The sequence below is a fragment of the Octodon degus genome, unplaced genomic scaffold (assembly GCF_000260255.1).
Source record: "Octodon degus isolate 3935 unplaced genomic scaffold, OctDeg1.0 scaffold00074, whole genome shotgun sequence".
Lineage (NCBI taxonomy): Eukaryota > Metazoa > Chordata > Mammalia > Rodentia > Octodontidae > Octodon > Octodon degus.
The window spans coordinates 12,972,561-12,986,466 of NW_004524650.1; the positions used below are offsets into that span (position 1 = coordinate 12,972,561).

A 13,906-nucleotide genomic window follows, 5' to 3' on the forward strand; every position below is an offset into this window, starting at 1 on the left:
ATTTCTTCTTCTATGGTCCAGACACAGGTGAACAGCACTATGCAACTCTTATACTTAAAATTTTGCTGAATGAAAATGCAAAGCATGTGCCCCAGAAGAGACCAACACCTATATCCATAATCTATGATTTTCTTAAAAGAAGAGCAAAGCTACTTAAAAAGTGAGCCAATGCCTTTAAGAGCATTCCCAAAGCTTGCCAGGCGCACCCAATACTGTAGCTATCCCTTCACCCACGCTATTCAAGGCTCCTGTAATAAAGGAGTTATTATCACGTTCCACAGCTTGGAGTTGATTGTTCATACTCTTTACCACGTCGTTCATTTCTTCAGACTTCTTCTTAAATCCTTCTTTTAAGTACTCCATTTGAATCTAAAAGAAATGAATAAAAGTTGACAGGGAAGTACATTTTCGTAATACTGTTATTTTGAGAGCAACGTTTTGTTTAAAGATTGTCAAACTGAATTTATATTACATGAACAAATGCTTTTGCAATTATCACAAAATAAGAAAGCAACAAACAATACTATCTGAATTGAATCAGATGTTGTAAGAAGGAAGCACTGTTTAGTTTTACTAATATTCATTCAACACTCAGCTCCCCTGTGCTCAAGTATGAGAAGAGTTGTGCTCTTGCCAATGTAATGAGTTAACTCACGTTTTAGGTTATAAATGTAAATCTTGTGCTTTCTGTTGTAAATATATACTCACCATGGTTCTAAGTTGTTTAGTAACTAGTGGCTGTTTCTTGCTCTTTGCTAAGATAAAATTCCTATAACCCTCACCAATTCCTGTTACCAAAGTTAGCTTACAGAGATGACTTCAAAAGGAAATTAAATAGGCTTTAACTTCTTGTAACCTCAGGGCTATGCAAGGCTGCCAGCAGGTACTCAGGTGCAAATTAACCAGAAACTAAAACAAAAGCCCCAGAAATGTAGTTTGAGTTGTGGTCTCAATCACTCTGAAAGCATTATTTTGTGTCAGACAATGAGTTTGTTTACCAAACTGAAAGTGGTCATTCAGTGAATTTGCTTATCAAACTCAATGTGGTTCCAGGGTTTAAAACCCCTTCCTGCTTCCTGGGCTGCCTCCTTTTGGTCCTCTCCTGGGTGAGAGCAGACTGGGGGGCCCTGAGCTCAGTAATAAACTGCTTTCCAAATTCCAATCTGGCTGATCTGGTTCCTATTCTGAGTGACCCATAACAGCCAAAGGATATATCTGTAGTGTGATTCTCAGGCCCTCTTAAGTACCAAGGTAATGATATCCTGAGGGTGGAGAATTGTCAGCTGATCTAGGAATTTGTTATACAACTTCCAGATGGACAAGGACAGAATTCCTCTAAGGTCATGAACTAATACCCTCAGGGTACCCACACAAAGTTTTGTGGCTTATTGAAATACCCCCAAAGGTTCATGTGTGTGGAAGGAGATTGTCTCACTGGGGTGCTGCACTCATCAGTTCGTACATTTCTTGTATTCATAGCTAGATATGCCATCAAGGAGGCAGGGCCTGGCCCAAGGTGGGCCACACTGCTTCCCCTCCCTGGCTGCTGAAGCTGAGCGCTGTTCCTTCCCCAGGCCTCTGTGTGTGGCTATTTCCCCAGGCCCCTGAGCGGGCCAGCTATGGACTGAATCCATAGCCAAAACAAAGCCTCCTCCTAGGAGCTCTGGGTCGTGGGTGTTTGTCCCAGAGACAGGAAAGGGAATAGTGCTTAAGGAAGTGACAGGTAAGTTCACAGACAGAAGCTGTCAGTGCGTTCTGCTTTGAAGCCTATATTTATGTTACTTTTATGGTAGCATAAATCTGGTATAACCTGACCAAAGCACCGCCATCCTGTTCTATATGCACTGTCTTAGTGAACCAAGTCAGCTGCTGCAAAATGTGCCTAGCTCCCAAAACTTCTGTTCCTGTAAGCCTTGCTGTGAGCCCTCGCCCCCACCCTTAAATTCCTAGAACTTCCTCAAACCCCTAACCCTATTTAGTCTCAGCAGCTGCCATGTCTTCCTGAATTTTATCCTTTGTGCTGATAGTTAATTTACAACCTTGTTAAAGCCATTTGGTCTGTAAGCAGCCATTAGGACTCCAACTCTATCCTTTGTGCTAATAATTAATCCACGGCCTTGTTTTTCTAGCTTCACCCCTTGTACTTATAGTTGATTTATAACCTTGTCCTCTCCATAACCTAGTTCCTGTGCACATCGGACCAGGAAGATAACTAATTGTAGAAAAATACCAGATGTGCTCTGGCCCCAGACGTTCCCAAGCAATATGAACCTAAGAGGACCATAGCCAATCCCTCCAATTCCTTTTTAAAGTCACCTCCTGCTAACCAATGCCATTTGCTTCTGTACCTAGCTTGTTATCTTAATCCCACCCCTTACTGGCAGTTTTGGAGCTTAAAAACAGATCCTAGGTTGTACTCTGAGCTTCTCTTTGCACTCTTGCATAGAGACTGCCTCCGCAGGGTACCTGCTAAAATAAAGCGCTTCTTTAACTTTTGGACTTGCCTCATTGTCATTTAATTTTTGAGTTACAACAGAATCTACCTCAGGGACTTTGCATGATAGTAGAGGCTATCACAATATTGGTCTTGTTTTGTTTTTGGTTTATGTATTTGTCACAGGGTCTTGCTAAGCAGCTTGAGAGCATACTGATTCTCCTCTTTATAGCCTCCCCACTGCTGACATTACAGCTGTGCACAAGCACACCAGATCTCAGTGTCCAAGTATGCCTGGGGGTTAGCCAGTGTGACACGTGGTGACAGGGAGTGAACCCCAGTCCCTGCGCTTACCTAAGCAGGTGTTTAGTCCGCTGAGCTATCTCACCAGCCCAATATTGGTCTTGGTAATGCAGTACAATTGTTACTGATGTTAGCTAAAGATGGTTGGAAAATGTAGTTATTTTGGCCCTCATGGGATCATTCCATAAAAACCCAAAACAGCAATATAAATGCTATTTATATTCTCCAGGAATATAATATAATAAGGAACTATATAATATAATATAATCAAATCAAAGGAACTATAATATAATATAATATAATCAAAGGAACTATAGAAGCCAAGTTGATATGAACTCTCTAGATTCTACATCTGGACAAAACTCAAGGAAATTATGTTTAAGCCCTAAAAAAGCCAAAGATCCAGACATTCATGAAATTAGAGACACCACATGGTGAGGCTCCCTCCTTCCATGAGTGGAATTTCAACTTCACCTTCAGGCACAGGTACCTGGACATAAGGCAGTGCTGAGCAAAGCATACGCACCTTCATTTGTTGTTCCAACATCATTTTCTGCTCTTTGAGGAGGTTTTCTCTCTCTGAAATTAGCTTCTTTTCCAGTTGCTCCATGTTTTCCCTGTGTGTCCTTTGTAGAGCTTCTTGCTTTTGCTTTTCCTCCTGTATTCTTGCTGCTGAAATTTTTTGTTCCATCTCAGCTGCCTCCTTCTTTGCCTTCCCCGCTGTATCAGGGAAATTAAAAAAGGGAAGAAAAAAAGTAAAAACTAATTCTATTTTCCTGAGCTCGGAGACCAAAACGAATCTGAAGGACACCACAGGGAAGTCACAGAGTTCATATGGGTCCATGCTGTGCAGAATGTATTTCACAACATGATGGAAAATGCACTGCCCTTCTATGTGACATAAGACTACAACTCCCTTCTATTTTTTCACATTCATCAGCATGCACACAGTGCAGAAGAAAAAATTCTAGGCATTTGGGGAAGGGTTCTAGTTGGGTCTGCCAGAATCATTGTGGGAATCTAAGCACACTGGGAAGCTATGTCTTGTGCATTTACCTGCGATCGCCCTGTCCCTCTTAGTAAGCTCTTTATCTGACTGCAGGATAGAGTCCTCTGTTGCTGCCTGGGAGTGCAGGAACTTTTGGAGTACCTCTCTTGCCTTTGAAACCAAGAAAGAGCAAATGAATTACCACGGAGACAACAGTTCTGCAAAATACATATATGCACATCATTTTGCATGTAGTGGCTCTCTACAAAGTGATCAAGCTTCTAACTGTCACCAGAGAGCCTCCATGTCTCCCACTGCCCATCTCGCTCCCTGCACCCTTCACTTAGGGCTCCTTCCTGCCACTGCTCTAGGGTTCAGACAGTCAGAATTATGTGCAATTGTGTAAACTACCACCTGGTGATTTAATGTATTTTTCTTCCAATCATATAACCTGTAGCTCTCTCTTCCTCCTCCTAGTTTTATATTTAGGAGAAAATTTTATATATGTCATGGCCTCTTAATTAAAAAATAAAAATGTTCACAATAAAAGGTTATTTCACTTCAAGCTAGATTAAATGGCTACATAAGAGTTTATCATTAAGTGCATAAGCACTAACTGTTCTTCATGTTCCTTCACACCACCTATCTGGCACATTCTCATAGGCTGGTAAGTCATATCACTCAGGTTGCAAATTGCCAGCCTGGAGAGCAAACAGAGTGGACCTGGGAAAGCACCCACACTTAGCACACTGCAAGTCATCTTGTTGGATGAAGAAATGGATACTTTTTTCTGTTCCTCCCGATTTTTTGAACTCCCTACTATTTCTTAGGGAATTAAAATTTCTACCTTCCAGAATGTTGTCTATAGCAGATAAGCAGTACTAAAGACTAAAGTGATTTCCAGGGCATAGCCTCCTAGTAGAGCACACACAGGAAGCCCTAGTTTGACCCCTACTCTGGGAGAAAGAAGAAAAAGATTTCATGTAACCTGTTTTCTTGTTGCTCCCAACTGATTCTGAAAGCCCCCTGATGTTCCTCTCTGGACTTCCCAGGCTCCCTGCACCTCACCTTGACTCCCTTCCTGGGCACTTGGCAATAGTCCTCCTCAATCTTTTTCCTCATTTCCATGTAGCGCTTGTGCCCCCCAGGAGCACAGAATCTTCCTGCTGAAATGCTTTCCATTAAGGCTTTTGAAAGCAAAGTCAGTTCTTTCTGGCAGTATTGATGAGATTCCTCTTCATTCTTTAGTAAGAAATCCTGCTTCTCTTTCTCTATTGTTTCCTACAATACAAAAATACAGAGATGTCCCAGAAGGATGACTTCAAGCTGGATCAAGATGTCCTCAGAGAGAGAGAGAGACAGAGAGCAAAGTTACAGAGAACTTTGTAGGAGCATCAACCTGTTTCTCATAAGAAAAGTATTCTATTGAAGTAAGCTGAGGGAAGAATGAGGATTCATAAATTTGATTTATTGAAAACCCCTAACTCTCTCTGCAAATCCATGAGAAACTTTTGAAAGCTTCCTGGATCTCTGGATCCTCAAGGGACTGTGTGCTACCATCTCTAAGGTTTATCATTTAATTCTATTTCATGAGCACATATTTGCAGTACACAAAGTTTACATTCATCTCAGAGAAAAAGTACATGCATATGACACACCCCAGATCCTTTCTACTCCCCTTCTCCTCCCACCGACAGCCCTCCCTCTATCTATAGAAGACATGCCCCCATCTTTGTTATTATTGTTCTCAGTTCATGCTTATGACATATAATGTTTACCTTCACTGTGGGTAATTGGTCCATGTACAGGACACATCTTTATTTTAAAGAGCATAAAACTTAAAATAGCAGGATTTTAAAATAAGATGATGGGGAATCAGCAATGGTTGCTGTATTGTTTATTGTTATCTTCAAAGTAGTTTTTCAGGCTACCAGATATAGGCATGTGCAATGGATTTAAAAAATAAGCATTAACTGTTCCTTTCATAAAACCAATAGAATTTAGTAGTACAATTATCTTTATATATATTTTTTCTTCCTTCTTTCTTTTCTCCTTTTACCATCTCAGCTCTTCTTTCCTTTTGAGCAGTTCCTTTCCCTTTCATATTTCTGTTATATTTTTGGGATTTTTGTTTACTCTTTCAGTTTCTTGCACTATGGAGACAATAAGATGTTTATACATGTGAGTCTGATCTATTTCACTTATGAGTATGGTCTCTAACTCATCCCCCTCCTAGTATATGCAATCCATGGTTATTTGTTGAAGGATATAACAAAGAGCAAGTACACAACAAAGAGCAGCATGGGATGAACAACAGTGCATAATTAGTGTGTGGTAAGAGGAATTTAGTTGCTAGGAATGGGCAAGTGTGCACTGAAAATGTGAACACCTCAGGGATGATTCCAGAAAGCTCTGGGCAGGTCTGCAGTCTTAAGAAGCACTTCTCAGAACCCACTCCAGGTATTAAGGGGGCATCTATACTGGTCATGCTTCAGTCACCTTGAGAAAATGCTACATAATAGGACTGAGATTTAGGGTGGAGGAAGAACATGTAGGTTTAGAGACTCCACCCAATCAGAATCCAAACTGTTTTGTCCTTGGATAAGAGAAAAGCCATGAGTTGAATGTAGCAACTTCTGGGCTTCCCTCTTCAATGGAAAGGCTAAGGAATGTATTGGATGAGACACAATACCAGAAACCACGTGGAATAAAATCATTGTGTACCACAAACATGTGATAATAAAGACAGAGAAAGTAAGACTCAGTACCACCAACTTCTTCTGGAATTTCCCATCTTCATCCTTGAAGGAGTTCTCCATGAAGACCGCAATGGCCTTCTTCTCGCAGGCCGCGTGCACATCCAGCAGCTCCTGGAGCGTGTCTGTGGGGAGCTGCAATCGCTGGGCCATCTGCTCGCTGTAGTGAGCGGCTGCCTTCTCCACGGCTGCTGCATTCCAACGCTGAGCCAGAGTGATCACCGTGTTCTCCAAGCAGGGCACCGCCCCACTATTGATGGCCTTCACGTAGCTCTCCACCAGAGCCCCCAACCCTGAATGAGCCAGGAATTTGGGAGATAAATAGGAAAGTCATAACTAAAAGGAATTTAAATTTCTGAGACTATCATTCTAATCTCTCTCTCTCTCTCTCTCTCTCTCTCTCTCTTTCTCTATCTTTCTTTCTCTCTCTCACACACAAGCACAGGTATGCTCACACTCATGCACAAGCATAATTAAATAACTACTTCCTTTTATAATTACATTCACATTTCTACTAACACATTCATTTATTCAGTTCTCCCGATCACAGTTAAACAAAAACCTTAATATCAGTAACTAGTTTCATGTAATATTCTAAAGTATACCTGGAAAACATAATTTCCTTTTCAAATTTAAAGGAAAATGTATTATATATGTGCTAATAAGACGAGATACTATATCTGCTACTAGTTCTCGGGGTTTCTGGATTTTCAGGTACTTAGAGGGCAATATCTATATTTGAACTGCTTCAAACTTTCAAAACACACTTTCCACACTTTTTGCAAAGAATTTGCATGTAAGACTTCCTTGAGAAAACTATATGTTTTCTGGCAAAATAAGTGATTTCTATTATTAATATGGAATTGATTTTTCAGAGATGTAGAACCCACACATACCTCCAACAAACTGTAGAGTTTCGAGAGGAATTTGTAAACTTCAGTAAGATGAGAATAAGTTATGCACATTTTTATAAAGCATGCGTATATGCATATCATAGTTATAATTGTACAAAACAATGCAAACACTCTATATAATATATTCCACATGCATTCCCTTGCACAGAAATGTATAAAGAAGACTCACGATTCCCAGTGACCACAATTCCCTCTCTGAGAGTCTTGCTCTTTTCATGGGTGAGGACATAAGAGCAGAAAGTCTTGGTTTGTTCCAGGAATTTAGGATTCAATTGGTCCTCTCGGACATTCTCAATATTGGCCAGGAGACTGTTGTTATTTGTTGGCCAGCCAAAGACAAAGCACTTCCGCTTTGGAAAGAACTTCCGGATGCACTCCCTGGTACTATTAGATGCTTGTGCACTGAGTTTATCATCTAAGAAATTAGAAAACAAGACAGTGGGCATAGACTCAGAATTGGACAGTGAAGAGTTTTCCCTGGAGTTGCCATATCTCACAGGGTTCTACCTAAAACAGTGCCTTTATCATAAATAGTTAATAATCACTTGCACATCGAAGTTGTATCGATGATATTACTGACGTGATATTTGGAGTCACATCTTACTCCAGTAAAGACCAAAAGTTTTGCTGATATCCCCAGAACTGAATATGGCAGCAAGTAGAGGGCAGTTGTTTGTTTGGTGTTTACTTATTGAAGAAAAGGTCAAATATATATCTATTTGGAGTCAACTCATTCCCTTGTTGAAATTAAGCTGAAGAACCAAAAGTAAGAAGACAGACTAGTAGGCAATAATGGAATAATTATAGCCATATTAAAAATGCTACTATGACTAGTTAAAAAAATCATTTTGATGCCAAAAATATTCCATGTAAAATTCTAAATGTACAGTGATAGAAAATAAAAGTGATTGCCAGGAGTGTGCAAGAAATGAGAAAAGTGTAGGTTGGAGGACACTAGGTAGCAGATGTATAGGATGTGTAAGTCTAGAAATCTAATAGAAAACAGGCTGGAGTTAGTGAAGCTATTCGGTTAAAGATTACTCACATAAGTCAAATTTAGTTGTATGATCACAAGAATAGCTACACGAGATGATGGACGTGTGATCTGCTGCATCAGAGTAATTCCTATAGTGTCTACATGTATCCTATATCACGTTGTAGACATCAAAGAAAGACTTTAAAATCTCCTTTACGTAGTATTGGATATCTCTATCAAAATTCTTCAAAGATAAAAATATCCTTTTAAAATAATCGCCACTATTCTATCAAATCTTTAAAATAAACAACTATATTTGAAATGATTTTTTTCCAATTAGTCAGTGAATGTATTGAGGAAGAATATATTACAAAACTGAAAGCATTAATAAGTAAATCCAAACTGACATTCTCACAAGATCTCTTTGGATAAACATGTCAACAATCTACATACGACATATACCTTTATTCATATAATTTATTTTGAAATGGCAGGATGAATAAACATGCCATGTCAGAATTAAAAGAAATCTGTATTGTCTATACAAAGTACAGTGGTTGCCACAGTAATTATCTAAATATTGAAAAAGCAAAACATGAAAAGAATGCTTCTTTAGTTTATTTAGGGTATACAGATACTTTATGTCTTCAGTGTTAGGAAGTTAAATATCATTATTAGTCCACCTAGAAAAGAATAGCACCAGTACAAAACACAGACACACAGTAAGATGAGCATGTACAACAATTCTGTGATCAATTGTTCTCCTAAACAGAGAAAAGAAGATGTTTAGATAGGATAGAAAATGCCTCTACTTTAGACATATTTAATCAACCACTGTATTCTGCATTCTAAAGACAAATGTGTAAGGAACAAAGTGAAATGGAACAATTTCACTGTGTGCTGTGTTCTTATATATGTTGTTTTCTTCCTTTCTTTGGGCTTCCGACCTATGACCCAGTCATAGGGTCATGTAGACCTCCAGCCAGTGTCAAATATAAAGAGGTCCCCAGAAATGAAGCACCATCAGCACACCCACCCTACAGAAACTCCCACACAGTCTTTGTTTGCATACCTGAAATCAGCTTCAAGGCTTTCTCCAAATACTGATCTGCTGTGATGAAATTATCATTGCATTGTAGCTGAAGATTGAAATCCCGCACAGCCCAGATGAAGTCTGGAAAAAAGCTCACAAACTCTGTACAATCTTGTACTCCATCTGAATTTGAGGAAGACTTTGCCTTGATCAGTTCTGTGAGCTCTGTCACATAACTAGGACTTAGCTAAGGAAAAGGAAATTACTACTTGAAATCCCCATATTTCCTTAATAAAAATTATCATAGCAAAGTTCTTATTGCCTACATCCCCTCTACTCCACCAAGAGCAAGCCCGTGACAGAGTAAGAAAAACTGACTCAATATTCATCTCCTCAGAAGCCACTGACATGCAGTGGCTCCAGTCCTGAAAGGATACTGCAGCTGCTCCAGGGCCTGGTGGTTGATGGTGCCCATGCTGTTGTAGACAAAGGTGCTGCTCAGAAGGATGGCCAGGGCAAAGATCCAGGAGTCATTCTTAGGGTCACCCTAGAAAGTACAGGGGAGCAAGGAACTGAGGAGTCTCTTCTTTGGAATTTCATTCAGACATTAGACATAAAATTCTTTCATTTAGGATTTCAGCTCAGGTACTCAGTATGCAAAGAACACAGACATAAGGGCAAATAACATGAAAGCAATAATGGTTCTCAGGATCACAATTTTTTCACCCTACAAATGAATTTTAATCTTTATAAAATTTTCCTCTCAGATGAAATAAATGAACCTAAAGAAACACTAGTACTGTGTCAGGTTCTCAGAAAGATATTGACAGATGGATGCTGTATTTTTTATTCAAAACATATTTATTAGTTATAGGTCAAAGGCAAGAAATGATCATATTGGACTCTGATTAGGGTACAGAAAATATCTGAACCAATTTATCAATGAGAGGAAATCTATGTGAAAAGCTTCTTGATACTGGGTCGAATTAATGTAGCTTTGCTTGGTAATATATTATATTTAACATGACACCCAAAGCTCAGGAAGAGAAAAGCAGAGAGGTGGAAACCATCAACTAAAATGATTTCTGATAGCAAAAACTGAACTATATGAAAAGATAGCTATAGGAAATAAATGCTTATAATGTATGTATTTTATAAGGGTTAATATCAAAAATAATTCAGAAATGCCTACAACTCTATAGCAAAACCAATCAAATAACCCAATTGAAAACTAACAACAACAAATTTGAGTATACATATACATCATGTAAATGTATATGTATATATAATACATATATATTCATAAGGGCCCAGGAGATAGCTCAGTAGAATAAGCACTTGCCTGGCAAGGGCAGTGTCCTCAGTACAATCCCCAGTACCACAAAAGAAAAAGGTGTTCCTAGTCTATAATTATCAGGGAAATAGCACTAAAAGCATAGAAGAAAGAAATTGGCACGTGGTAGAATGGCTGTCATCATAAAGACAGAAGATAACAAGCTTAAACAAGGATTGAAAAAAACAGAACATCCTTGTAACTATGAGTTGAAATATCAACTGGTGCAGCAGTTAGGAAAACATATTATGAAGTTTCCTTAAAAGATTAAAAATACAAGAATCGTATAATCCCGCAATCTCATTCTATTTATAGTTACAAAGAAAATGTGTTAAAAATAATAATTTCACTTCCATCTTAATTGCAGCTTTATTCATAATAGACACATGTTGGAAAACTATAAATAACAATCAGTAAATAAGTGACTAAAGGTAATATCTATTCAACCATGGAGAATATTTGCACTATCATAAAAAAGAAGGAAGGGCCAGCCAGATAGCTCAGTGCACGAAAGTGTCTGTTTAGGCAGAGCACAGTGGCCAGGGTTTGATCCCTGGCATACTGTGCCACCCCCACTCCCAGGGTGTGCTGAGAAGGTGATTAAGACTGGGTGTGGTGGCACATGACTGCAATCCCAGTGCTTGGGAGGCTGAAAACAGAAGCATCACTACAAGTCTGACCTGTGTAGTGAGACCCTGAACACCAAATATGCATTATACTTGGTAGCTCAGAATATGAATAAGAAGCCCTTAATCAGACATCGGGACAGGGCTCACTCCTCACCATCTTTCCTTCAAAGGCCTCCTCATGCCCCACTGCACACTGTGAAGCATGGTGTATGTTTTCATCACCTCCCAGGATGGTCAAACTCACTCCCTAACTCTCAGCAATGCTGATGCACAAGAGTGCCACATGTAAGTGCTCTTCCTGAGAAGGCTTCCAAGGCCAATTAAAGCGATCAATCACCACCAAAGACCCAGCACACCATACCCAACAAAAGATAATTCAAAGGGCAGCTCCAGCCACATTTCTCCTGAGAGAATGCACAGGGGCCAGCCACCGCACAGGCAGCACCTTGCTCTCTCCAACTTGCTTTTTTTCCCTGTACACAAGTTGAGAAAGACCTGAGGTTTCCTAATTGGACTTGAAGGCCCTGGTGGAGCAGAGCCTTTGTTCTGTTCAGTAATATCTATACTACTAAACTCATAAGTCTAGGACTTATCTGCTCAATAAGCTTCACTTAAACTGAATCAAATTACTAACACCAATGTCAAGTAATTAAAAAAATATTTTACCTAAAGGAACATGATATCCAATTTTATCTAGAAATGCGATTAAACAGAATGAGGTTTACATCTTTCACTGTTGTTCAGTTTCTGATTTCACAAAAAGACTACAATGGTTAAATCATAAAGAATTAGGAAAAGGGAGAAACTACAGGGTCAAAAGAACACGTCTGTGTTTTGGTTAAACTGTGGTTCAATGTAGCATGTTACTATTGTATCCTTAGTATTATTGTTTGCTTAATAAATGTACAAATAAAGAAAAAAAAAGCACATGTCTGGCTCTCTCTGCCTCACCTTTTCCACATCGCCCAGACCCTCAGTGTCCAGAAGGACCAGGGTGTGATCTGGATTGATGGGGTGGGGCATACACCACATCCAGATGCCCTTGGTTTTAGACTGAATAGTAGATCCCAGCTGGAAGCCTGAAGGTAAAAAGAGAAACAATGGAGACATCAGAGTTTACACAGCAGCATAGAGACTTTGACCTCAGGCTTCTGGAGGAGAAGTACCTCAGCAGACAAGGTGTTGCTTCTTCACTATCTCCAAAAGTGATTTCTCTACCAAGTAGCAAGGAGTATTAAACATGGCAATGAAGATATGCAAGGGCTCAAGGCATAAGCATCCATGAATCAGACAAAACTGAGCTCACTGCCAACTGCAACAAGAGCATTGGGAAAGAAGGGTTAGGCTGAGTCACAGAGGAGCAAACTGAGCAGAGATCAGAAAAGAAGAGAAGCAGGACATGGAAATTGGAATCATACATTTGTATTAAACAGAAAAGCAAAACAAAAGCAAAGGTTGGTTATCACAATGGAATATGAAGCTCAATGAAGGATTTTTAGACAAATGCCCAAAGATCTCTATGTATTAATGAGAATATTTCCTACATGAAGCAAAATATAGATGAAGAGAAGCATCGGTATCAGTGATTGAGAATAATTTTGAGCATTGGAAGAAGAGATTTTGTTCAAAGACAATAAAGAATATGGAAATGAATGAGAGCAAATTAAAGATTTGCTGGTGAGAATTGGAATAAGTTGCTTTACTGACAAGAGTTGGGCTCTCCCTTGTGCTGCCTTGGAACAAGAAGAAAGAAGCTGAGATGGAGCCAGTTTCCGACCCCCATGATAACACCCACCACAGTTCCGTCCAGCGAGGCGGTTCATCAGGTAGGACTTCCCCGTACGGTACAGTCCGACAATGGCCACCACCACCACCGGCTGAGAAATCTTCTCAAGAATCTCTATGGCTTCCTTGTTCACTGTCATCACTTCATTGATGTTTTCCACCAGACAAATAGGGGCCTCCATTTTTACTGCAGGCACCATAGCAATGTTCCAACCTAGAAAAACTCTCTAATTAGAAATAAAGTTAAAAAGTTTTATGTCAAATGTACCAGAGCACCAACAAAGTCAGGGCAGACAAGGCTTCTGCACTGTCTATGGGAGAACATGAATCTAACGTCAGCAGATGCAGACGGCTTCCTCATCATTCTGCCAAGTCTTTAATGATGATTTGGATTAAGCATACAGTATTAATATCTCCAAAGTTTACTTCAATAATAATAATAAAACCCAAATAATCTCCATAATTTGGGAACTACACCATAATAAACCATGTATATTTAATATTTTATACTACCTGCAATTAGACCTTATTTCAAGCCCAGTGGTGGCAACTGGGGATCTGAAGACATGACAAAATCTGGATTTTATTTGACCCTGTCCCTTGTAAGGTTTAACTTCAACCTTTCACAATATTGACAAATTTTGAGAAAAGTAACCAGCCCTTAGAAAGCCCCTCCCCTCCGTGCATCAGAATTAGAAGCTGTGATTCCTGAGCAGAGCTCCTTCAGAGTTGGAGAGGGTGCCTGAAGGGAAGGC

General features: G+C 39.5%; 1 protein-coding gene across 3 annotated transcripts; it reads right to left on the reverse strand.

The window, feature by feature from the left end:
* Nucleotides 1-13: 13 nt before the first annotated feature.
* LOC101568578 (guanylate-binding protein 6-like) lies at nucleotides 14-13,351 on the reverse strand. Of its 3 annotated transcripts, none has more exons than XM_023720322.1 (10): nucleotides 13,162-13,351; nucleotides 12,318-12,445; nucleotides 9,842-9,951; nucleotides 9,425-9,640; nucleotides 7,565-7,797; nucleotides 6,494-6,774; nucleotides 4,794-5,006; nucleotides 3,794-3,896; nucleotides 3,264-3,457; nucleotides 14-369 (listed from the first exon to the last, which is right to left on the reverse strand). In XM_023720322.1, exons 1-10 carry the CDS (start codon nucleotides 13,349-13,351, stop codon nucleotides 175-177), a joined length of 1,863 nt encoding a protein of 620 aa, XP_023576090.1. In that variant the 3' UTR covers nucleotides 14-174. The 3 variants fall into 3 exon arrangements, with proteins under 3 accessions (XP_023576090.1, XP_012371141.1, XP_023576091.1); XM_012515687.2 differs by having other exon boundaries at nucleotides 7,565-7,810; nucleotides 9,444-9,640; nucleotides 13,162-13,334; XM_023720323.1 differs by lacking the exon at nucleotides 7,565-7,797 and having other exon boundaries at nucleotides 9,444-9,640; nucleotides 13,162-13,334.
* Between the last annotated feature and the right edge of the window lie 555 nt (nucleotides 13,352-13,906).